Below are 26,532 nucleotides of genomic sequence, written 5' to 3' on the forward strand. Positions count from 1 at the left end.
CAGTTCATATATCCAAATCAGATGCCTATATTGAAGCTTGACTCTTAGTGAGGTACTGAGGAGGAGGATTAAAAAAAATTCAGAGAGGGATCTCAAGTCAAATATCTTACCTAACCTGGAGAGGCATACTAGGGCAAGGATCCCTGCCCAAAATGTAGCTGTTATTTTGTCACTCTGAAACAATAGCTCTTTCCATGTGGCTTACAGAGGCCGAGTCAAGCAACAGTCTACTCTTGTTCAGACTGAAAAACCAAATTAGGAATGTGCAGAACAAAGCCAAAGGGGCAGCTATCAGCCCCTGCCTTAGATCAGACTTCTCTGGGAGTGCTGAAAGCTCTGAAGTTACCAGCTTTTCCATGAAATAAAAAGTAGCAAGAAGGTCAGTCTAGTTGTCCTGCAGAATTGTATCAGAGTCCAGTTCTAATATTGTTAGAAGTCAGTAGAGTGAGCCAAAAAAAAAAATCTTACCATAAAGAGCTACTATGGTAGCAGGAAAACACAAAATGAAATGACTAAAACATATACCATAAAAGCCTCAGTGAAAAATAGACCTTGGATATAAACTCAAAATTTTGGGAAGCAATGAAGGAAAAGATGATTTCAAGGTCAGATAATAGATCAAGAAAAAGTAAATTGGGATTTAAAGTTTGGAGACTTGAGTATGATGAAAAACTAGGCTTTATAGTTATTTCCCGTTGACAGACTATAATCAAACATCCTCCTGACTTTCAAAGAAGGGTCACTAAAGAGCAGTGGTTTCTTGAATAAGAATGGCACCGCCATGATTTTGAAGGACAATTGGTCCTCCAAGACTGTATATTCTAAAATTTACCTTTCTCCTCTCTTATTTCTGCAAGTGTTATTTCCACTATCATAACACAATCATACTACTTACTGAGGTAGCTATTGAATATGACTATTTTTATCCTAAGAAAGTGGAGAATTTCAGGACTTTTGACAGGCTCAATGTACTGTACATTATTCACATGTATTCATATGGATTTGAAACATCAAGTCATGTTATAATAAAACAAGGATCCTGACTTTTCTTTTTGAATATAAAATAACATTAGATGGATGGTATTATTGATACTTTGTGGTACCCAACTTATTGGATGCCTGTTTCTTCCTACATTCTTGAAGAAATTCCTGTTTGCATATTGCTTCATCAAATATCCCTCTTTCTTCAGGTTTACATGGCTATCATACACCTCTTCTGCGGTCATTTTACTCACTTAGCTCTTGTTCCTGTGCTGCAATCAACTAAGAGAAAATAGGGTCTATCAGGGATCATAGGTGGATCAACAGTGAAGGTGATGCAAATGGGCTACTGTATTCATCCTATTCATTGTAAACCTAGCCTTAGCTTTCCCCTTCTACTGTGCCTCAGAAGCTCTTCACTATTATTATAAATAGTCCCATATTCCCTTTACATTACATCTTTTTTGACTTCTAAAATATAATGTTTTCCTGAAGATTCCACATTTCTTGTCCCTTTCTCTAGTCACACTGACCCTTCTCTCAGATACCACAGAGATAATACAAATACAGGAGAAATTGTGGTTCTATTTATTCCCCACTGCCACTTTTCAGATTTATTATTGCTTAGCAAACATTTCTCTTTTGTAAATCTACTCTAAAAAGGAAATATCCAGCCTCTTCCTTAAAGTAACATATTTTATCAGGGCAGTCAACATGTAAATATATAAGTGGACAGAAGATATACAATGGTCTCATGGTTTCATTGGCACAGGGAATTCCTTTTCCACCAATTCCTTCTACCAATTTGTTTTAGCACTTTTTCTATATCTTAAAAATCTTTATTTTTTATATTTATATTTATTTTTGACTTTGACTTTTATTTTTGAATGATATTTTATTTCCCCAATTACATGAAAAAATTTTAACATCCATTTTATTTTAATAATAACTTTTTATTTTCAAAATACATGCCAAGTTAGTTTTCAACACTCATCCTTGCAAAACCTTGTGTTCCAAATTTTTCTCCTCCCTTCCGCCATCCCCTAGATAAGAGGTAATCCAGTATGTTAAATATGTGCAATTCCTCTATACATATTTCCTCATTTATCATGCTGCACAAGAAAAATCAGATGAAAAGAAAAGAAAAAGAAAAAAAAGCAAGAAAACAACAACAAAAATGAAAATACTATGTTGTGAACCACATTCAGTCCCCATAGTCTTCTCTCTAGATATAAATGGCCCTCTTCTTCACAAAACTATTGAAATTGGCCTGAATCACCTCATTGTTGAAAAGAGCCACATCCATCAGAGTTGATTATCACATAATCTTTTTGTAGTTGTGTACAATGTTCTCTTGATTCTACTTACTGTACTTAGCATCAATTCATGTAAGTCTCTCCAGTGCTTTCTGAAATCATACTGCTCATCATTTCTTATAAAATAATAATATCCCATAGCATACATATGCCAAAACTTATTCAGTCATTCCCCAACTGATGGGCATCCACTCAGTTTGCAGTACCCTGACACTAGAAAAGGGCTGCTACAAACATTTTTGCACATGGGGCTCCTTTTCTTTTTTAATTTTTTTTTATGATTTCTTTGGGCTACAGACCAAGTAAAAATACTGCTGAATAAAAAAGTCATGCACAGTTTTATAGCCCTTTGGGCATAATTCCAAATTGCCCTCTAGAATAGTTGGATCAGTTCACAACTTCACTAACAATGTATTAGTGTCCCAGTTTTCCTAAATCCCCTCCAACATTGATCATTATCTTTTCCTGTCATCTTAGCCAATCTAAGAAGTGTGTAGTGATATCTCAGAAATGTTTTAATTTGCATTTCTCTAATCAATAGTGATTTAGAGCATTTTTTTATATGACTAGAAATTTAATTTCTTCATTTGAAAGTTGTCTGTTCATATCTTTTTACCATTTATCAATTGGAGAATATAATTCTCTATATATTTTAGAAATAAAACTTTTATCAAAACTCTTGGATATAAAAAAATTTCCCAGTTTTCTGCTTCCTTTTTAATCTTGGCTGCACCAATTTTGTTTTTACAAAACCTTGTTAATGTAATATAATCAAAATTATCCATTTTACATTTCAAAATTTTCTCTAGTTCTTCTTTGGCCATAAATTCTTTCCTTCTCCACAAATATGAGAGGTAGACTTGTTTTCTTAATGTGTTTATAATATCACTCTTTATGGCTAAATCATGAACCCATTTTGATCTCACCTTGGTTAGGGTATTAGGTATTGGTCAATGTCTAGTTTCTGCCTTATTATTTTAAACATTCATTTAAAATAATGAGTTCCAAATTTTATCTCTTCTACCTTTCATTCCCACCTTCTTGAGATGTTAAGCAATTTGAAATAGTTTACACATTTACATTATGCAAGCCATGTTTCCATGTTAAACATAATATGAAAGAAGAAATATATTGAAAAGAACACACAAAAATTGAAAAATAATACGCTGTAATTTACATTCAGACTCTATCAGTTAATTTTTGGAGGGGGATAACATTTTTCATCATTAGTCCTTTAGAATTGTTTTGGATCATTGTATTGTTGACAATAGCTAAATCATTCACAGTTGGTTGTGTATCTGTATAAAATGTACTTATTCTGCTCACCTTTCTTTGCATTAGTTAATGTTAATCTTTCCAAATTTTGTTTCTGAAATTGTCTTTCTTGCTATTTCTTGTAGCATAATAGTATTCTATTACAATCATGTGCTATAAAGGACTGAAACAATTTCAGAGGGTTGGAACTCTGAAAAGGTGTATTTGAAACTAAGACAGCAGAGTAGCTAAGTACCTACTAAAATGTGATATAATGACTCTATAAACATATACCTAGATGATATGATAATTTGATGGCTCTCCTCAAGATTGGTGCCTGCTAAATATGTTGTGGTGAAGTAATCTTAGGGAAGAATTGGAGGGCTGAGGAAGAGAGTCAGAGTTTCTCTGCCACAGCATGCTTAGCAGAGAAGACTTCAGACTCCAGACTCCAGACTCCAGACTCCAGAATCCAGGATCCATCTTTGATGAGTGATGTGGCAGCTTAACTGCCTCCTTCACTTCTCCTCCTAAAAACCAAGGATTTTGAATGATCCTTGACTCTGAACTGATCCTGAGGCCCTCCAGAAAGCTAGCCCAAATATTACAATATACCACAACTTTTTCAGTCATTTTCCAATTGATGGACATCCCCTCAGTTTCTAATTGTTAGCTACCATGAAAAAAGCTACTATAAACATTTTTTTTATAAAAATAACTCCTTTTACCCCTTTTCTTTTTGTATCTCTTTGAGATACAGACATAGTAGTGACATTGCTGGGTCAAAAGATTTTACAGACTTTTGGGTATAATTCCAAAATGCTCTCTAGATTGGCTGTATCCATGCTACCAGTAATGCCTGAGTGTCTCAATTTTTCCACACCCTTTTCAATTTATTATTTTCCTATTCTGTCATATTAGTCAATTTGAGAAGTGTGAGGTGGTACCTCAATTGCTTTAATTTCCTTTTCTTTAATCAACAACTATACAGAGCATTTTTTCACAAATATAGATAAGTTTGATTTTTTTTAAAATTTGAAACCTGCCTATTAATATCTTTTGAGCATTTTTCAATTGAGAAATGACTTGTAGTCTTATAAATTTGACTTAGTTCTCTATATTTTTAACAAATAAAGCATTTATCAGTGATACTTGCAGGAATTTTTTTCCCCTTAGACTTCTGCTTTTCTTTTTTTTTTAAGTTTTCTTTTTATTTTTCAAAACATATATTGGATAATTCTTTAACATTAGCCCTTGCAAAACTTTGTGTTCCAATTTTCCCTTCTTTCCCCCCATAGCCTCCCCTAGATGGCAAGTAGTCCAATATATGTTAAATAATGTAGAAATATATGTTAAATCCATCATATGCATACATATTTATAAAATTATTGTGCTGTACAAAAAAATCAAATCAAACCAGTAAAAAAAGAAGCAGAATAAAAAGCAGCAATTTTATCTTTTCTTATAATTCTAGGTGCATTGTTTTTCTATGTGAAATACCTTTTTAATTTAATATAAACACAATTTGCAATACTTTCATGTAATACTTTCTATGGTTTTTTTTTTTTTGGTTATAAATTCTTCCTTTTTCCATGGATCTGATAGGTAAATTATTACTTATTTTCATAATTTGTATTACCTTTATGTCTAAGTCATGTACCATTTTGATCTTATCTTGGTAAAGGGTATGAGGTGTCGATTTATATACAACTTAAAATTTTTTAAGTGTTTTCTAAAAAACTGAGATATTAAATAACTTACCCAGAGTCCTATAGTTAATCTTTGTCAGAGGCAGACCTGGAACCCCACCCTTACCCACTTTGATGTTAATTCTCTATTCAAAATACCACATATACTTCTTATATAACTCCAATGAAATATTTTTTACTCATGGTACCAGGATAAAATTTTTTTTCAAAAGAAAGTTTTCTGATTATTAATCAATATTCCCTTGTTACATTCAAGGATTCTTATAAAGGCTTCATTTCTAAAATAGAGAATCGACTCAAATTTATAAGAATTCAAGTCATTCTCCAATTGATAAATGATCAAAGGATATGAACAATTTTCAGATGAAGAAATTGAAACCATTTCTAATCGTATGAAAAGGTGCTCTAAATCACTATGTATCAGAGAAATATAAATTAAGACAACTATGAGATACCATGACACACCTCTCATATTGGTTAAGATGGCAGGAAAAGAAAATGACATGTTGAAGGATATGAGGGAAAACTGGGCACTAATACATTGTTGGTTGAATTGTGAACAGATCCAACCATTCTGAAGGGCAATTTGGAATAATGTCCAAAGGGTTATCAAGTTGTGCATACCCTTTGATCCAGCAGTATTTCTACTGGGATTATATTCCAAAGGGGTCTTAAAGGAAGGAAAGGGACCCACATGTGCAAAAATGTTTTTGGCAGCCTCTTTTGTAATGGCAAGAATCTGGAAACTGAATGGATGCCTGTCAGTTGGGGAAAGGCTGAATAAGTTATAGTATATGAATATCGTAGGATATTATTTTTCTATAAGAAAAAATTAGCAGGATGATTTCAGAGAGGCTTGGAGAGACCTACATGAACTAATGCTAAGTGAAATAAGCAGAACCAGGAGATCATTGTACATAGCAACAAGATTATGTGATAATACATTCTGATGGGTATTACTGTTTTCAACAATGAGATAATTCAGGCCAGGTCCAATGATCTTGTGATGCTGAGGCCCATCTACATACAGAGAGACGACTGTGGGAACTGGGGGTGGATTACAACATAGCATTTTCACTCTTTGTTGTAGTTTGCTTGCATTTTATTTTCTTTCTCAGTTTTTTTTTTCCTTTTTGATCTATTTTTTCTTGTGCAGCAATATAAGTGTATAAATATGTGTGCTTATATTGGATTCAGCATATGTTTTTACCATGTTTATCATATATTGAACTACTTGCCATCTAGGGGAGAGGTTGGGCAGAAGGAGACAAGTTGGAACATAAGATTTTCAAGGGTCAATGTTGAAAAATCACCCCTGCATATGTTTTGAAAAAAAAAAAAACTCCAATAAAAATAAAATAAAAGAACAAATGTTCCAATTGAGTAACTACAAGGGAAGTAAATATTAAAGTAGGCCTGCTGTTTCTTCTTATAATGAGCAAATTGACAGAGATGATAAAAAACAGAAATAGTCGATATTTGAAGGACTGAAGGTAGATAATCACAATAATGTATAGTTCCTGAAGTTCTGACTCAGCTCAAACATTTTGGAAAATAATTTAATGTCATGAAAAAATATTTTCTGTACTTTTTGACCTAGAGATTACACATTGTCCAAAGATGAAAAAAAAAAAAAGTAGAGGCTCATGTATGCAAAATAAATTAAGTGGTTATTGATTGGAGATTGGTTGAATAAATATGACTTATATAATATCATTATTTAAGTTATAAGAAAAGATGAATGGAAAATTTGTAGAATGGAAACATTTCAGGAACCAAGGAGTTTAAAAGAACCAGGAGAGAAATATATTAGCCTATCAACAACATTTTATTAAGTACCTGCTTCTGACAGGCACAGTAACTACCCTAAATGAAAATGATACTCAAATAATGCTTCAAGCTGAGTAATCATCAGTGTTGTTTCATTTATTTGGTACTCTCTCCTTCACTTTTCCTTCTCTTTATTTATCTTAGAGAATAAAATGTGTACACAATTAAGTAAATACAAGGTAATTTGAGGGAAGAGACAGTCCTAACAACTATGGCTTTCAGTTAAGACTATAGAGGATTGAGCAATTTAATTGAGTTTTGAATGAACATAAGGATACTGAAAGGAAGAGATAAGCAGGGAACACATTCCAGGAATGACTATGAATGCATTTTCTCATGGGAGAAAGATGACATATTAAATAAAGAGAACAGCAAGTAGTCTTGTTTGGATAAAACAGAATATTCTATTCCTGTCTTTTCCTTAATATTCATCCATTAATCCCTCAATTAAACATTTCTTAAATACCTGATATGGTCAATGCTCTGTTAGAACTGGTACCATAAACTTCCACATAATTATGTCTCCCACAAGAGTTTTGACTCCTACGTTAATTCATAATGATTTTGTAGGAAAAGTTTTTGGTACAGTACATAATCTCCATTTCATATAATAACTTTTTATATTATATCTGTTTTTAAAATATTTGAATTTATGAAATAAAATTAAAATTCCTATTATATAGTATAATAAAAAGATGATTATACATGAAGCTGTAAATCTACTATACACAACTTGCTATTCTTTTTAAATATACAATTATCATAATTTTCCCATCCCTGAAAGTTATATCATTTTATAATTTTTGTTCTCTTAAGTATCTTCATTTTCTCAAATAATGAGTGGAAGAATCAAAAAAATGCAACATTTGTTATATACCAGGACCTGTGCAAAATACAGGTAATATAACTACCAAATTAGGACAGTAGTTTCCCTCAAGTTCCTCATAGTTCAGTAAGGGGATGCAGCATGTATGATGGTAGTGACTTGGAAAATAAAAGTGATGGACAATGAGGAAAGAGGAAAATCAAATGACATTCCTCTTACATGAATATTTGTAGTATTGATTTGATTATTTCACTGTTAAGAAAGGATTGTTAAGCGATGCTGTACATCATGCAAAAACAGTGACTGACAGGAAGATGACTGGGGTAGACAGTTTGGTGAAGCTTGATGGGAAGTCTAGAACTAGGTAAATATAATGAACCATTGAGCTGGGAATGGCTGACTTACTATTCTGAAATATGTGTCATTATCTTATTTCAAAATTATCTTATATTTAGCTAGCAATGCTTTGCCAAATAATAGTAATAGCTGAAGACAAGATAGATCATTACTATGTCATTTTTAATATTAAAAATGCTACATTATTATTTAAGAGTTATTTTGTGATATGATTTGTTGTCTGTTGTAAATTGAAGACCTCTAAGAGTCATGAATTGCTAGAGCTATAATACACTTTAGAGTTCATTGAATGAATTCTTCTAAGTTTATACATGAGAAAAGTTAGGTTAAGAGAGAGTAAGTAATTTGACCAAGGTCACATAGTTATTGTTCACATTCTTAGGTAGTCTACATAGTTCCTTTGCACATGTGTATACCCGAATATATGTATGTACATTCAAATGCATGTACACGCATGCACACATAAAACATATATGTATGTCTATATATGTATAAAGATATATTCAATTTATATACATCTATACACATATATTATGTATTGGGAAATCCCTGGGTTTTTTCAAGATTTTGTTGTTCAAAAACAACACCTTGTCTGTAAGGCTTTTCTCCCTCATTCCTTATTTAGCCAACCACTTAGATGCTAAGACTCTCCCTCCCAAATGACCTTGTATTTGTTTTCTATGCATTTTTTTATATAATTATATTTTAAAGGCCACTTTCCTCATTAGGATGCAAGCTGCTTGAGGGTTTTTCTCTTGTCTTCATACCCTCACTTGCAATCTTTGCCATATAATAGGCATAAAGTATATATTGAATGAAGTGAATTGAACTTCACAAGAACACAAGAAGCCCATATCTCTTAATAAGCTTAAATACAAATAAAAACAAATGCCCTAACTAGATTGGAAACCTATAATGTCAGAAGCAGAGCCAAGATGGTGAAGAGGACACACACTTCTTTTTGAACTCCTCCCTGGACCCTCAACTAATTTCCAAAATCAGCCTCTGAATTAGTTCTAGACTGGCAGAATTTGTGAATATTGGGAGTGCAGCAAATTACCAACAGAAGATAATTTTGAAGATTGCCAGGAAAGGTCTGTTTTTGGTCAGGCACAAGCAGAGAAGCAGAGCACAAAGGCCATCACATACTGTGCAGACAAGGGTTGGGTGCAGTCTCCACAGGATAGTGCAGACTTCAAGCTGCGGAGAATATTCGGGGAGGATTCTACCACAGTGTTGGCTACTCTGTCCTGATTACAAACTAGTAGATCAGCAGAAAAATTATAAAACAGCCAACACAAACATAAAAGTTAGAGTGAACTCCAAAGTGTCGGAGTCTGATGGGACCTGGCCATGTCTACCCAGCACTTGGAGTGATTCAATTTGATCCCAGCCCACCTGCAGCTATTCTGCTGACACTTCACACTGCTTGTAGAGGAGGCTTAGAAAACCTAGTTGTCCTAAAAGCAGATCCCAACTTAAAAAAAAATTGAGTAAAAAGGCAAAGAGGATTTTAACTATAGATGGTTTCTATGATGAAAAAGAAGAGCAGATTTCAAACCCTGAGGAGACTAAAAGCAGATCATCTCCAGATGAAGCCCCAAAAGGTTACATAACCTGATCCCAATCACAAGGCTGTCCTAGAAGAAATTAAAAAGGATCTTAAAAGAGAGCTAGAAGAAAAATGGGGAAAGGAAATGAAAGCTTTGCAAGAAGGTATGGAAAAGGCATATAACTCATTAAAAGGAAGATTTGATAAAGTGGAAGAAGAAAACAACTCCCAGGAAAATAGAATTTGTGAATTGGAAAAGGTAAAAAACTTCCAGGAAAACAGAATTTGTAAACTGGAAGAAGTAAATAACTTCCAGGAAAAGAGAATTTGTGAAAGCAAAAAAAAAATCCATAGAACAAAATTCATTTAAAAAATCAATTGAACAATTACAAAAAAAAAGTTTAAAAAGTAAATGAAGGAAATAATTCACTAAAATCATAATTGAACAAATGGAAATGAATGACTCTATGAGACATCAAGAAAGAGTCAAGCAAAACCAAAAAAAAGAAAAATGAAAAAATAAAAATAAAATAAAATACCTGCTTTGGAAAACAACTGACCTGGAAAATAGATCTAGGAGAGACAATCTAAGAAATATTGATGAAAATCATGAAGAAAAAAAGAGTCTGGTCACTATTTTTTCTAGGATATCATCAAAGAGAACTACCAAGATGTCATAGAATCAGAAGGTAAAATAGCCATTGAAAGAATTCACCAAACACCTCCTGAAAGAGACCCCCAAATTAAAACTCCAATGAATATGTGGCTAAATTTCAGAACTACCACATCAAGGAAAAATATTACAAGCAGCCAGAAAAAAAAAAAAAAAAAAAAAAAACAATTCAAATACTGAGGAGCCACAATAAGGTTCACCCAGGATCTAGTGGCTTAAACATTAAAGGATCAAAGGGCCTGGAATCTGATATTCCGAAAGGCAAAAGAACTTGGAATGCAGCCAAGAATAAACCACCCTGCTAAACTGAACATTTTATTTCAGGGAAGAAGAAGGGCATTCAATGAAACAGGTGAATTCCATTTATTTCTGATGAAAAGACTAGAGCTAAACAAAAAATTTGACCTCCAAATATAGGACTCAAGAGAAACATAAAAAGGTAAAATGAACTCTTGAAAACTGTATTTCTGTTATGGGTATATATAGTGCATGTATAATTTGTTTTTAATGTTATAACATTAAAAAAGGAACTAGAGGTAGAAAGGGGATAGTAGCAGAAAAAGAAATAAGTGGAGGTAAAAATGTGGGAAATTACATCTCACAAAGAGGCAAAAGAAACCTTTTACATTTGAGGGAAAGAAGGAAGGGAGATGACCATTGTGTGTAGCTTACTCTCATCAGATTTGGCTCAAAGAGAAAATATTAGATATATTTGATTTACAGAGAAACTTCTCTCACCTTATTGAAAAGAGGGAGGGGAAAGGCAAAAAGTGAAGGCTAGGCTAAATAGAAGGGAAAACAAAAATAGTAGGGGAAAGGTCTAAGAAAGGGGGAGGGATTCTAAAGGGGGAAGGCTGCTTGAGACAAGTGGTGCTCATAAGTTAAATCCAGAGGAGGAGGGAAAGGGGAAAAGGAAAGGGAAAAGTATAATCTGGAGATAATAAGGTGGCAGGAAATACAGAATTAGTAGTTTAAACCATAAATGTGAATGGGGTGGACTCTTCCACAAAGCAGAAGCAGATAGCAGACTGGATTCAAAGCCAGAATCCCACATTATGTTGTTTACAAGAAACACATGTAAAGAAGAGTGTTACATACAAAGTAACGATAAAATGATGGAGCTGAATCTATTATGCTTCAGGTGAAAAAAAAAAAAAAAAAAGCAGAGGTAGCCATCCTGATCTCAGATCAAACAAAAGCATATATTGATCTAATTAAAAGAGATAAGGAAAGAAACAATATCTTGCTAAAGGGTACTATAGATAATGAAACAATATTAATACTAAATATATATGCCCCAAGTGATATAGCCTAGAAGTTCCTAAAGGAGAAGTTAAGAGAGCTGCAAGAAGCAATGGCAAAACTATAATAGTGGAAGTTCTCAAACTTGCTCTCTCAGAACTAGATAAATCAAACCATAAAATAAATAAGAAAAGAGTTAAAGAGGTAAATAGAATACTAAAGAAGTTAGATATGATAGATCTTTGAAGAAAAAAAGTAAAGAGAAAATCAATGAATTAAGCTTGCAACACACAAAAAAAAGGCTAGAAAAAGAGCAAATTAAAAACCCCCAAACACTAAATTTGAAATTCTAAAAATAAAAGGAGAGATTGATAAAGTTGAAAGTAAAAAAAAAAAAACTATTAAATTAACAAATAAAACTCAGTTGGTTCTACCAAAAAACCAACAAAATAAATAAACTCTTAGTAAATCTGATTAAAAAAAGAAAAGAGGAAAATCATACTGTTAGTCTTAAAAATGTAAAGGAAGAACTTTTCACCAATGAAGCAGAAATTAGAGCAATAATTAGGAGTTACTTTGCCCAACTTTATGCCAATAAATTTGATAACTAAGTGAAATTGAAGTATACCTACAAAAATATATATTGCCCAGATTAACAAAGGGGGACATAAATTGATTAAATAGTCCTATTTCAGAAAAAGAAATAGAACAGACTATTAATCATCTCCTTAAGAAAAAAGCCCTAGGACCAGATGGATTTACATGTGAATTCTAACAAACATTTAAAGAATAATTAACTCAAATACTATATAAACTATTTGAAAAAAATAGGGAATGAAAGACTCCTACCAAATTCCTTTTATGACACAGACATGGTGTTGATACTTTAACCAGGTAGAATGAAAACAGAAAGAAAACTATAGACCAATCTCTCTAATGAATATTGATGCAAAAATCTTAAATAAAATATTAGTAAAGGATAACACCCCTTGACCAAGTAGGATTTATATCAGGTATGCAGGACTGGTTCAATATTAGGAAAACTATTAGCATAATTGACTATATCAATAACCAAATTAACAAAAAAATATGATTATCTCAATAGATATAGAAAAAGCATTTAATAGAATCCAACACCCAATCCTACTAAAAACACTAGAGAATATAGGAATAAATGGACTTTTCCTTAAAATAGTCAGTATCATTTATATAAAAACATTAGTAAGCATCATATGTAATGAGAATAAACTGGAACCATTCCCAATAAGATCCGGGGTGCAACAATGTTGCCCACTATCACCATTACTATTCAATATTGTCTTAGAAATGCTAGCTTTGGCAATGAGATGAAAAAAGAGATTAAAGAAATTAAAGTAGGTAATGAGGAAACCAAATTATCACTCTTTGCAGATGATATGATGGTATACTTAGAGAACCTTAGATGGTAACTTACTAAAAAGCTGTTAGAAATAATCCACAACTTTAGCAAAGTTACAGGATACAAAATAAATCCACATAAATCAATAGCATTTTTATACATTGTAACCTCCCACCAAGGCCACTGATTGCCAGGGCTATACATACCAATCTTTCCTGGATACACATGAAGATGAACTGATCTTGAGGTACAAAACAGCCTCGCTTTATTGGTAATCTCAACAGGAGTTAGCAGGAAGCAAGAGCAAGCATATGTTTGTCTCTGCGTTTCTCTCTCTCTCTCTCTCTCTCTCTCTCTCTCTCTCTCTGTCTGTCTTTCTGCATCTCTCCATGTCTGCATCTCTCTACATCTCTGCCTCACTCTCCTCTTTGGACTCAGAGCTGGTTATTTATATTTATTCTCCTCTGGGAATTACTTTGTGCCTAGCCCACTCAGCATTGCATAGGTGGATTCACAGAAGGGAGACACCAGGAGTTAGTACTGTGTCCTAAGACAAGATCTAGCAAGAGGACACACTCCTGGTCATCTCAAGGAATCTTTAACACCAGTAAGACACAACCTTCTGTCTCAGAGGCCAAGCACCTTTTTACCTCCTGGCCCCACCCTACCAGGTGACATGGCATACATGGCATTCTCAGAGAGAAACATCCCTAACAATACATTACTAACAAAATCCAACAGCAAGAAATACAAAGAGAAATTTCATTTAAAACAACTGTCAATAGTATAAAATATTTGGAAATCTCCCTGCCAAGATAAAGTCAGGAACTATATGAGCAAAACTACAAAACACTTTCCATACAAATAAAGTCAGATCTAAACAATAGGAAACATATTAAATGTTCTTGGATAGGTCGAGAAAAATAATAATGATGACAATACTACCTAAACTAATCTATTTATTTAGTGCTATACCAATCAAACTCCCAAGAAACTACTAGAAAAAATAGCAACAAAATTCATATGGAAGAACAGAAAGTCAAGAATTTCAAGGGAACTAATGGGAAAAAAAAGACAAATAAAGGTGGCCTAGCTATACTTGATCTAAAGTGATATTATAAAGCAGTAGTCTTCAAAACCATTTGGTACTGGCTAAAAATAGACTAGTTAATCAGTGGAATAGGTTAGGTTCATAGGACAAAGTAGTCAATAACTATAGCAATCTCATTTTGACAAACCCAAAGACCCCAGCTTTTGGGATAAGAATTCACTATTTGACAAAAACTGCTGAGAAAATGGAAACTAATATGGCAGAAACTAGGCATTGACCCACACTTAACACCATATACTAAGATAAGGTCAAAATAGGTTCATGATTTAGGGATAAAGAATGATATAAATAAATTAGAAACATAGTATAGTTTACCTCTCGGCCTTGTGGAAGATGAATGAATTTGTGACCAAAGAAGAACTAGAGATCATTATTGATTATAAAATAGATAATTTTGATTATAATAAATTAAAAAGTTTTGTACAAATAAAGCTAATGCAGACAAGATTAGAAAAAAAGCAATAAACTGGGAAAACATGTTTAGATGAAAGGTTCTGATAAAGGCTTATTTCCAAAACACATAGAGAATTGATTCAAATTTATAGGAAATTAAGCAATTTTCGACTCTAATCTATAAGAAATCAAACCATTCTCCAATTGATAAATGGTCAAAGGATATGAACAGACAATTCTCAGATGAAGAAATTGAAACTATTTATAGACATATGAAAATATGCTCCAAATCATTATTAATCAGATAAATGCAAATTAAGACAACTCTGAGATACCACTACACACCTGTCAGATTGGCTAGAATGACAGGGAAAGATAATGGGGAATGTTGGAGGGGATGTGGGAAAACAGGGACACTGATACATTGTTGGTGGAATTGTGAACACATCCAGCCATTCTGGAGAGCAATTTGGAACTATGCTCAAAAAGTTATCAAACTGTGCATACCCTTTGATCCAGCAGTGTTTCTACTGGGCTTATACCCCAAAGAGATACTAAAGAAAGGAAAGGGACCTGTATGTGCCAAAATGTTTGTGGCAGCCCTGTTTGTAGTGGCTAGAAGCTGGAAAATGAATGGATGCCCATCAATTGGAGAATGGTTGGGTTAATTGTGGTATATGAATGTTATGGAATATTATTGTTCTGTAAGCAATGACCAGCAGGATGAATACAGAGAGGCTTGGAGAGACCTACATGAACTGATGCTAAGTGAAATGAGCAGAACCAGGAGATCATTATATACCTCAACAACAATACTGTATGAGGATGTATTCTCTTGGAAGTGGATTTCTTAGACAAAGAGATCTAACTCAGTTTCAATTGATCAAGGATGGACAGAAGTAGCTACACCCAGAGAAAGAACACTGGGAAATGAATATAAACTGCTTGTGTTTTTGTTTTTCTTCCTGGGTTATTTATACCTTCTGAATTCAATTCTCCCTGTGCAACAAGAAAACTGTTCAGTTCTGCACACATATATTGTATCTAGGATATACTGCAACCCATTCAACATGTAAAGGACTGCTTGCCATCTGGGGGAAGGGGTGGAGGGAGGGAGGGGAAAAATCGGAACAGAAGTGAAATGCAAGGGATAATGCTGTAAAAAATTACCCTGGCATGCGTTCTATCAATAAAAAAGTTATTAAAAATAAAAAAAAGGAAATTAAGCAATTCTCCAATTGATGGCCAAATCATAAATGGTCAAAGGATATGGACAGAAAATTTTCAAATGAAGAAATTGAAACAATTTCTAGTCATATGAAAAGGGGCTCCAAATCACTATTGGTCAGAGAAATTCAAATTAAGACAACTCTGAGATACAACTACACACCTCTCAGATTGGCTAAGGTGACAGGAAAAGATAATGACAAATATTGGAGGGAATGTGGGAAAACGGGGACACTGATACTTTGTTGGTGGAATTGTGAACAAATTCAACCATTCTGGAAAGCCATTTGGAACTATGCTCAAAAAGTTATCAAATTGTGCATACCCTTTCATCCACCAGTGTTACTACTGGGCTTACGTCCCAAAGAGACCTTAAAGGAAGTCAGGCGGCCCACATGTGCAAAGATGGTTGTGGTAGCCTTTTCATAGTGGCTAGAAACTGGAAACTGAATGGATGCCTATCATTTGGAGAATGGCTGAATAAATTATGGTATATGAATGTCATAGAATATTAATGTTCTGTAAGAAACGACTAACAGGATGATTTTAGAGAGGCCTGGAAACACTTACATGAACTGATGCTAAGTGAAATGAGCAGAACCAGATCATTATACATGGCAACAACCTGATTAATGATCAATTCTGATGGACATAGTTCTCTTCAATAATGAATTGATTCAGACCAGATCAATTATTCAGTAATGAAGAGAGCCATCTATTTCCAAGGAGAGGACTGTGGGAAATGAGTGTGGACCATAACATAGTATTTTCACTCTTTCTGATGTTGTTTGCTTGCATTTTTGTTTTCCTTCTCAGGTTGTTTATTTTTTTTTCTTTTTAGATCCAATTTTTCTTGTGCAGCAAGATAACTGCATGGACATGTATACATATATTGGGTTTAATATATATTTTAATATGTATTGGAATACCTGCCACCTAAAGGAAATTTTGGAACAGAAGATTTTTCAAGGATTAGTCTTGAAAAATTACCTATGCATGTGTTTTGTAAATAAAAACTATAATAAAAATAAAATTAAAAAAAGAAAAGCTATAATGTCCCCTTTCCAATTTTTCTATCACTGGACAGCTAAAGTTCCATCTTGTGTGTCAAACATTCCCAAACCATTCTTTCCCTCACTGATCTCTCCTTCCTCTGAAAGTCTATGACATTTTTTTGTCATTATTATTTTGTGTGCACTGTTTCTTGTTCTTTTGAAAGTAAAGAATTTGCCTTATCTATATATTTAGTGCTTAGTATATTACCCTGTCCATAGAAGATGCTCTATTTATAATATACATGGCGATAATAAAATATATGTCTGTTTAATAGTGGTCACATGAGGACATGTTTGTGATTGTATATGAGACTTAGACCTTAAATTTTGATGAAACTTGAAGAAAACAAATGGGATATCACCAAACCTGACAGGATCACTAACAATAACAAATATCGTCAGTAAATAAACATTTAATTCATATTTCAACACACTTCTGCTGGGCAGGCTATGTTCAGATAATTCTAAGTACTATGATGGTCAAACATCGTGATTAGTAGGTCACTGCAAGGAGCCAGGCTGAAGGGACACTTTGGGGACACAGAAGTACCAATTTCCTTTAGCATAGCTAATAAGCACTATCGCTAGAGCTAGAAGCCTGCTATGGAATCAACATTTATTTCGTTGCCTGTTCATTTATTTTCCAAAAGGGCATCATGCCTACTGAAAGAGGCAGAACTCAAATAGCACTGTGTTCTGCAAATGCTATTGCAGTAGCCAACTTACAGTTTTCAGGAGCATGTGCTGTGGGTGAAGAACAAACAAATAAGCAGGCTGCTGTCTGATATTTTCAATTGCATATGTTTAGATGGTTAATATTCATAGTCAGTAGCCTAATCTCAACACATTTGATGTCTCCATAATTAGATAATCTGGCATTATCATCATTATCATTACTATTGTTATCATATAGGATTACCCCATTGGGCAGAGCACACTTGGGCTAAATGTTTTCAAATAATTATATTAAATTTAGAGCAGTAGAGTTTTAGCATTTTGTAATTTACATTATTTTATTTTGGTTGATTCAGAAGGTACTTTCTAAACTTGAAGCACTTCCAAGGCATCATTAGTAAGTAAGGCAGCCAGTAAAATTGAAAGATTGGTAAAACATGTGTTTCTGGGCCTTTCCTTCTCCCTCTTCCATCTGTCATGCACCCAGGTACTCAGTAACATCATGTTATTGAATTGAAACTTCCCAGGTGATATGAAGGACAATGTCTAATAACAAATCCACATTGAATTTTGAATGAGTGTGTGTGTGTGTGTGTGTGTGTGTGTGTGTGTGTGTGTGTGTGTTCCAGACTTGTGAGTTCATCAGGATAGAAAATTTTCAGAATGGAAATTCCCTCCACCAATTGCAATTTTCAATTGTCACTTGTCAATAATTTTTAGTCATAGTGAGGAACTCACATTATTTGATGTCTCTTTATTCACACAGCTGATAGTCATCAAAGGCAGGGCTTAAAATTAGGAATTCCTGCCTCCAAAGCAGACTGACATCACCACCACCAACAGCACTGTCATTTATGTGTGAAGCACTGTGCTAAGCCCTTTACAATTATTATTTAATTTGATCTTCAGAACAACCCTGAGGGTAGGTGCTATTTTTATCCCCAGTTTACCAAAGAATAAATTGAAGCAACAGAAGCTAAGTGACTTTACGGACTCACACAGATAGTGAATGTTTGAGGCCAGATTTGAACTGAGGTCTTCTGGACTGCAGGCCTAGTATTCTATCCGCTGTGTCATTTAACTTCTCTCATAAGCATAAAGAGCTTATCTTGGCCAAATATAGACCAATTAGTAGTGACAAGAAAACCTATGATCCATGTATTTTTCTTTTAAGAGAAAGTTATAAGAGACAATGCCTCGATCCAAATGAATAAAAAATATTCCTGGACTGAGCCAAATGGTGACATTTTTAATCTGTTCTTCCCCTCTCAGACTCATTCATTCATCTATTTATTTATTTACTTAGATTTTTTTGGACTAGGTGAAAGAGGAGATTCTTTGCCTCAATCACTGAATTGTGACTCAGTCAAACTGAGACCTGTGGAAGACTTTACTTTAAAAAGCCTACTTTCTGCATTCAGGGCCATCTCCAGTCATCCTGATCTATCTCTGGTCACTAGACCTAGATGGCTCTGGAGGGGAAAGTGAGGCAGATGATCTTGCACAGCAATCTCTCATTTAAATCTAATTCACTTGCATATCATGGCATCCTTTCCCTGATGTCAGGGTGCTCTAAAGGATAAACAATAATATATTTGGGGCCTTTTAATATTAAAAATGCTGTTTTCTGTTCATTGGATCATAGATTTTGAACTAGAAAGGGGATTAAAGCTAAAATGCTCTCATTTAATAAATTAGAAAATCAGAGTTTACCTGATTTGTCCAAGCTCACAGAGGTTGAATAGAAGGGTCAACAGTCAAATTCTATTCCTTCTACTTTAAATCCAACATTCTTTCTACTATTTCCTACTAAATTCTGAATTAATTGGTTTTTGCCAAAAGTTTATAGTATAGTAACTCATTTTTATACAAATGTATGCTAATGAGTTATTTTAAAAGAAGCAAAATAAATTCTTAGCAGAGGTTGATTGTTAAAGTTGCTACCTTATTTTTGCATGTAGTTATCATTTTCCAAATTCCTTCCCAAGTGCAATTTTCCTAATGAATTTTCAAATGTAGTCTAAACTTGGTCTATAAAGCTATATGACTAATATATTGTCATTTTATTTTTCTTTTCTTTCAGAAAATGGCACATTAATAAAACAGTCCAGATATAGGATTGTCATTCAAGAGGCTATGAACGGAGGACAAGAATGTCCAGATACCTTGTTTGAAGAAAGGGAATGTGAAGATGTCACATATTGTCCTGTATACCGGTAATTGATTTTATGATATCATTATATAATAGCTCAGTAACCAACCTTAGCATATGCTGCTGATTATTTTCTTCCATTTATTTAAAGTTATATGTCCCTTTAATCTCAGAAAAGAGAAAAACTAATCTGCTTTTTATACCTTCTGATCTCCACTAATTTCCTTTCCTATTTGGACTATCCTTGAAGGAATAATTTTAGTAACATTAAATTATACTTTTGCTTTTTTGGGGCTTGTCAATGAAAGACTTTTTTAAAAAATCTCTTTATACAAACCATCCATAAACACAGACATTGTAACTCAGCTGTTCTGCCTCTGCTATTCCATCTTACTTCTAAGTGTCAGTCATATGCTATGAGCCTAAAGATATATCAAGAAGCTTTTGCTGCATGCTGGCAGGAGAGCTGAATTGTGATAGGTCAAAAGCCCTTTTAGAATGGCATCAAAAACCAAAAATACAAACTTTATTAGTTTTGGGTATTCTCCCAAATATTCATTTTTTGTCTATAGAAATAATGTAGATGCAATTTTAATAGGAATTAGTTTTGCACATAAGAGGATAAAATAGGAAAATGTTAAGATACCAATAATATTTAGAGACCTTTAATGGATTAAAATAAAAGGTGCAAAAACTATTTCATTTTTTGGAAAAGGAAATTAAAAAAAAAAACCACCCTGAAACTATACAGATATTGACAAGGAAGATTTTGGATTATCATAAATAGTAATGAATTAGAAATATATACATGCACATATTTATTCAGACGCATAAAATGTAAACCTACCCTTCTTTAATCTTTAGTTTAGGGAGCCCAATGTAAGATAAACTTATGTCATCTGGTTTTAAAATAGTAAAAGCTTATTTTGCTTTGTTAGTTTTCAATGTTCTGCAATTACTGCTTAATATTGTCTGTGTTAAAAATAACTCCTTTTATATCTTCCTGATTTAAGAAGTGAAAAAAACTATGTATATAAACATTTTATCATTCATAGCACAGTTTAAAGTACCTTAATAAAATTATCTTTTGTCTTTCAAAATGCATTCTACATTTTCTTTCTTACTTCAGTTGTTGACTTCAAGAGATGAGTTATAGGAGGAAGTGATATTTAGAAAAGAATAGCAGTTACTTGGGGAAAAGTAAAATAAGAAGGCTATTTGCAATTCAGATGATGATTAGATGTCGTAGAACTACTCTAAATTATTAGAGATGTGGTCTCTGTTATTGATGCATACATCATTTTTATTTAAGGGAATCAGATTGATAAGTGTTTCTGGAAGGAAATGAATAAACACTGGAACAAAATATACATTGCTATCAGTTTCTTCAAAGCTTGAGGGTCAGAATGGGCTTATCACAATTCACCAGGTTTATGTTAATCAGATTTATTATAACTAAGAGGAATTCAGGTATCTCCTTATATATTTTGTCTTAAAAGGGAGTAAAAAGGGTAAAAAGCTTAGGATATTAGTCAGTCAGCAAGCATTTATTATGTTTCAGATATTGTGCTAAGTTCTAGGGACAAAAAAGAAAGACAAAAACATAATCCCTGCTCTTGGGGATCATGGAATTAAATTACAGAAAAAGAAATTCAGAATTCTACATTTTAAAAAAAATAATAACGGTGGGTGGAAGCAACAACAATTACAAAAAAAAAAAAAAAACTAAGAGAACAGAGAGTGTAGGAACAGAACCTGTTTTTTTTTTTTTTTTTTTTTTTTTTGTTGTTGTTGTTGTTGTTGTTGTTGTTGTTGTTGTTTTCATTAATGAAGGGAACTTCCAGTGAGAAAACTCCTACCAATGATTAATACTTCACCAAATATAGTTATACACAGTTGTCCAGAGCCTTGAATGATCTTAGGAAAATCTATAGTTCAAAATGTAATAGGCATGTAACCTTGGACAATTCAATTAAATTCCTCATCTTGTTAAATGGGAGAGTTGGATGAGAAACCTCTAAAAAGTTCTTTTTGTCTTCACATTCTGAGTTTCTAAAACCAAAAGATCTAATTGGTACTGTGTTTCTGGCTCTAATAAATGTGGGGAAATAAGCAGATAAATATATTTTTTTGCTTAGCTCTAGATTCGTCAGTCCAGCTAAAGTAACCTCGAAATTTTCTGAGCCAATTTTTAAAAAAATGACTAAGATCTCTATCTTAACTGCTATAAGATTGATTCTACGATAATTCTTAAAATGATACTTAAAGAATCTATGCATGCACTGAGTGTACTTATACCTGTGTTTTCAATAATAATCAATTCAAGTCTAATTTGTTAAATATCCCTTACTATTTTCTAATATCCCATCGATTTTTCAACTCATCATAATACTGATATTGATGTTTTTGTATAATAGTTCTTCCTCAGATAAATAGTAAATTGAATGTCATTAGAGTTGAAAAGCAATCTAATCTATGATATCCACAGCCAATTTTGGGATCAAAGAGACCTAAGCTCAAATTCTGCCTCTTAGAAAGACTAGTCATGTGACTTTGTGTCAATTACTTATTACCTCTGTGTCAGGTGACTAAATAAGTTGTCTGAGAGATGCTACACTGGCAAAGTAAGTTCTCCACTGAGAATTCTCAAAACTGATGAAATCTCAAATGCCATTTTAAAAGGATCGTCAGAGCCACTGGCAAACACATGAGGTGCATAAATACAGCAACTCCATTATTCAGCCGAAGGAGCCAGACTGATACCTGTATCTAAGGCAGAAATCACTTCTAGATCATTGTGGCTAGGTAGATTTAAAGAATAAAACTTACTTTCTGCCCTGAAGGTCATAAAAAAGAGAGTTTTGTTGGACAAGGAAGAGAATAAAATTTAAAGTGGGAAAAGTTCTTTAGAAACTATTTTACCTGTGAAATACAAATCTTGGCACTCTTTTCAGATAAAGGTTAACTTTTTTTTCTCTTCTGTGAAAAAGTACAAGGGAGAAATTTTCACTGAAATGGCTATCCTTACGATCTTATTTAGACTTCTGAATTGCACCAAATCCTTAAGGAGTCCCTACAATCTCAAAATAGTCTGTGTTACTCTTTAAAACTAAGTGTAACATAATCATGGACACAATATCTGCTGAAGATGAAACATTTATGCCCTTGTTACTCAAGGGCCTTTAGGGCATTTTTTAACAGAGTTCACTAAAGGATCACTTTTCTAGGTGTGGTCTTTTTTTTTTTCCTATATCCATTCATTGTTCCATTTCTAATATGGCCCAAGGTCAATGTGGGGAACGATTACATTTATCATGAATCTGAGGCACTGAACATACTGACAGTTCACATGAATTTAATCCCAAGAGTCTAAAATCTATTGTTTTGTGTCCTTTTTTATTGTAATTCTGAATTACCTTTCCAGGTCTGATATTTGTTAATTTCAACCTGAAATTAACAATAAATATTGTTATTGAATTATATGAATAATGGTAGAAATCTCTCTTCTTTATATTCACAGTTGGAAGCCTCATAAATGGAATTCATGCATTCTGGTGCCAGAATCTGTCAGGCAAGGGATGACAGTCATCAGTGAAGCTTGTGGAAAGGGTTTACAAACAAGAGGTAAGCTGATTTTTAATCAACATGTATCCTGGAAAGTGAATTGAAAATGTAATCTTTTTGAATATTTTATCTGTTTTCAACATATGTGAATAAAGATGTAAGAATATTTAGTTGTTTCTTACAAGTTATGTAAGTTTACTTTGAGTTACAGCTAAAGTGTGAAGCTGTCTAATGTTGAAATTGAATGGTTCCACCATAACCAGGATAGGTAATTAAGGATTAAAAATTCAAAATACTCAAATAGCAATTTATTTACACACTAGGTATTAACCAATTAATTCCAATAATATCAAGATTAGCAGAGTGGCTTTTCATTTCATTTATCAACATATTTTGATATTTGATATTTGATATGAGTGACAAAATAGATAAAATGCTAGGCCTGGTGTCAGGAAGACTCATTTTCCTGACTTCAAATGCAACTTCAGACATTTACTAGCTGTGTGAACTGGGCAAGTCATTTAACTTTGTTTGCCTTAGTTTCCTCATATGCAAAATGAGCTAGAGAATAAAATTGGAAACCATAGAACTATGTGTAGATACTGTCCCATGTGCTGGGAAAAATAGATAAATATAGTGCACTGATAGTCATAAATAGGTGAGCTGGAATACTTCCTTCACAAATTTGCTAAATTGGTATTCCTAAATCACAAATCTGATTGTGTCCCTTTCCTGCTTAGGAAGCTTCAGTCACTCCAAGATAAATTAACTCTCCTATTTGGCATATAAAGCAGTCACTACTGGCTCCAAGTTATTTTTACAGACCAATTTCATCTTCTTCTCAATCATACATTCTATATTCCAGCCCATCTGGCCTTTTTGGTGTTCATTGTACTTAATATTCAATCTGTACCTTTGAACAGAGTAGCCCGCTCTCTTTCTATTCACTTCTCCCTCTCATATTCCCTAGCTTCCTTTATGGGCTATCGAAAGTGCTACTCTACAAGATGTCTTTCCAGATTTTACCTTCTTATTAGTATTTTATCCCTATTGTGCTCTTTCTCAAATTAGTTTTATTTAATTTGTATGTACTTATCTGTGTGTGTATATATAAGCTCTCTCTAAGGAGAATATAAACTTCTTGAAAGAAGAGACTGTTTAATTTTTGTCTTTGTATAACCAATGCTTAATTATGACTATCATGAACTAAAAGTATTTAATAAATTCTAGTTGAATGAATATTGAATTAATAAGGGAATTTTGAGATCTGAGACTCTATAGCTATGGCTATTTCCAATTCATAAAAATGATATAGATATAAAGACTAATGTTTAATGAATAATTATTACTTTTGGGGCCCCACATTCTTTATAAAAATGAGCTTGGGAAAGGGTATAACTTTGTTTTCAATTCTAAAACCATTAGGGAAATGACTTTCAAAAAATTAAATTTCCATTAATCATAAAAAATAACTTAATCTGGAGAGTTTTTTTTTTTTTGTAAATCATCAGCATGAAAAATTTCTCTTTAGCCAATTTCTTTAAAATCCCAACTCATATGAAATGAGGTTTTAAAAGAAATGCTTGTTTTTTTGTAAAGTAACTACATGACTACTAACAGATTATATTAAATTATATTAAATATAATCTGGGAAAAGTTATTGGTATCATAATGGATTCATGACTAGTTTTACCCTTAAGGAAAGGAAAATAGAGAACTAAATGCATCTTTACTAACAGTGTTTGAAGAACAAGTTGGTAAAACATTTACTGAAGTAAAGTTGATCATGCTAGTGAGCTACCATAAATACAAAGCAAATTAGCAATACAAAACACTAAATAAAGGCACATTTCTTTTTTTTTTTTTAATAATTTTTTATTGATAGAACGCATGCCAGGGTAATTTTTTACAGCATTATCCCTTGCATTCATTTCTGTTCCGATTTTTCCCCTCCCTCCCTCCACCCCTTCCCCCAGATGGCAAGAGTCCTTTACATGTTGAATGGGTTGCAGTATATCCTAGATACAATATATGTGTGCAGAACCAAACAGTTTTCTTGTTGCACAGGGAGAATTGAATTCAGAAGGTATAAATAACCCGGGAGGAAAAACATAAATGCAAGCAGTTTATATTCATCTCCAGTGTTCTTTCTCTGGGTGTAGCTGCTTCTGTCCATCTTTGATCAATTAAGGCTCTCTTTATTAAAGAGGTCCACTTCCATCAGAATACATCCTCAAACAGTATCATTGTAAGGCACATTTCTTTTAAAACCAAATATTACCTTGCAAAATGAGAGTTTGGTTTCAACAAAGTCTAATTTCCTATCCTGCTCTAAATCGATGATTTGATGCTGGTACTGAATCTTACATTCAGAGAGAAAGAGTCAAAAAGCGTCTTTTGGGATGAAAATGTTTATGATTTTTCACATATTCAAAATCAAAATATGCATTAAATTTGGGAACATACTAGAATAATGAAGTCCTTTAGTGTTTTCAACTTGGTGACCAAACAAAAGGATCTTCTTCTGGAAAATTCTAATATAGATTAGAGAACTGGAAATCAACCAGCCATACTTTTGTTTTCTTTCTATGTTACCAAATATTTTCATTTTTGAAGACATAAAGAGATTCCTTTGGGACCTGAGAGCTCTCATCTGATTTTTTTTTCTTGGTTTGTTTTTCCTGAATTTCACTAGAATTTATTTCTAGATGTAACTAAAAATGGGTGTTTTATCCCATAAAAAATCTTCTTATTCCTGCTACATTGTAATTTTTACTAATAAGCTATATACTTATACTAGGAAATAAAGAAGTGATTATTTCCATTTGATACATACTATCTAGTTGGCATTCTAGAAATATTCTGAATAGACAAAAACATAAATAACAGAATCAACTTTAAGTTTTCTTTATTCAAACAGTATAGACCTGAAAAAATAAATTAGTGAGGTATTCTGGTGGACAGTACCTGAATGACAATAATAGAAGCAGCAATAGTAACTGGCTTTTAATAGAATTTTGCAGATGAGGAAACTGAGGCAGATAAAATAGGTTGCTTACTCAAGGTTGAATTTAGGTCTAATGCTCTATTCTGTGTGTTACCTACCCTCTATTAGAACAGGGCTAATATTTATTTAAAGGAATCTAATATAAAAATATACAATGACTGCCATAATATCAATGACAAAAAAATTACAGCAATGCTGAATATTATATAATTGAAATGACCACTCTTGGC

General features: G+C 33.1%; 1 protein-coding gene across 1 annotated transcript in view; it reads left to right on the top strand.

The window, feature by feature from the left end:
- Window positions 1-26,532, top strand: part of LOC127557246 (thrombospondin type-1 domain-containing protein 7B-like) — a 570,574-nt gene that overhangs the window by 386,874 nt on the left and 157,168 nt on the right. The window contains exons 10-11 of the mRNA XM_051990636.1: window positions 19,663-19,795; window positions 23,252-23,355. Of these exons, the coding sequence (XP_051846596.1) occupies window positions 19,663-19,795; window positions 23,252-23,355 (237 nt within the window). The remainder of the gene's footprint in view (window positions 1-19,662; window positions 19,796-23,251; window positions 23,356-26,532) is intronic.

The sequence above is a fragment of the Antechinus flavipes genome, chromosome 3 (genome assembly GCF_016432865.1).
Source record: "Antechinus flavipes isolate AdamAnt ecotype Samford, QLD, Australia chromosome 3, AdamAnt_v2, whole genome shotgun sequence".
Taxonomy (NCBI): domain Eukaryota; kingdom Metazoa; phylum Chordata; class Mammalia; order Dasyuromorphia; family Dasyuridae; genus Antechinus; species Antechinus flavipes.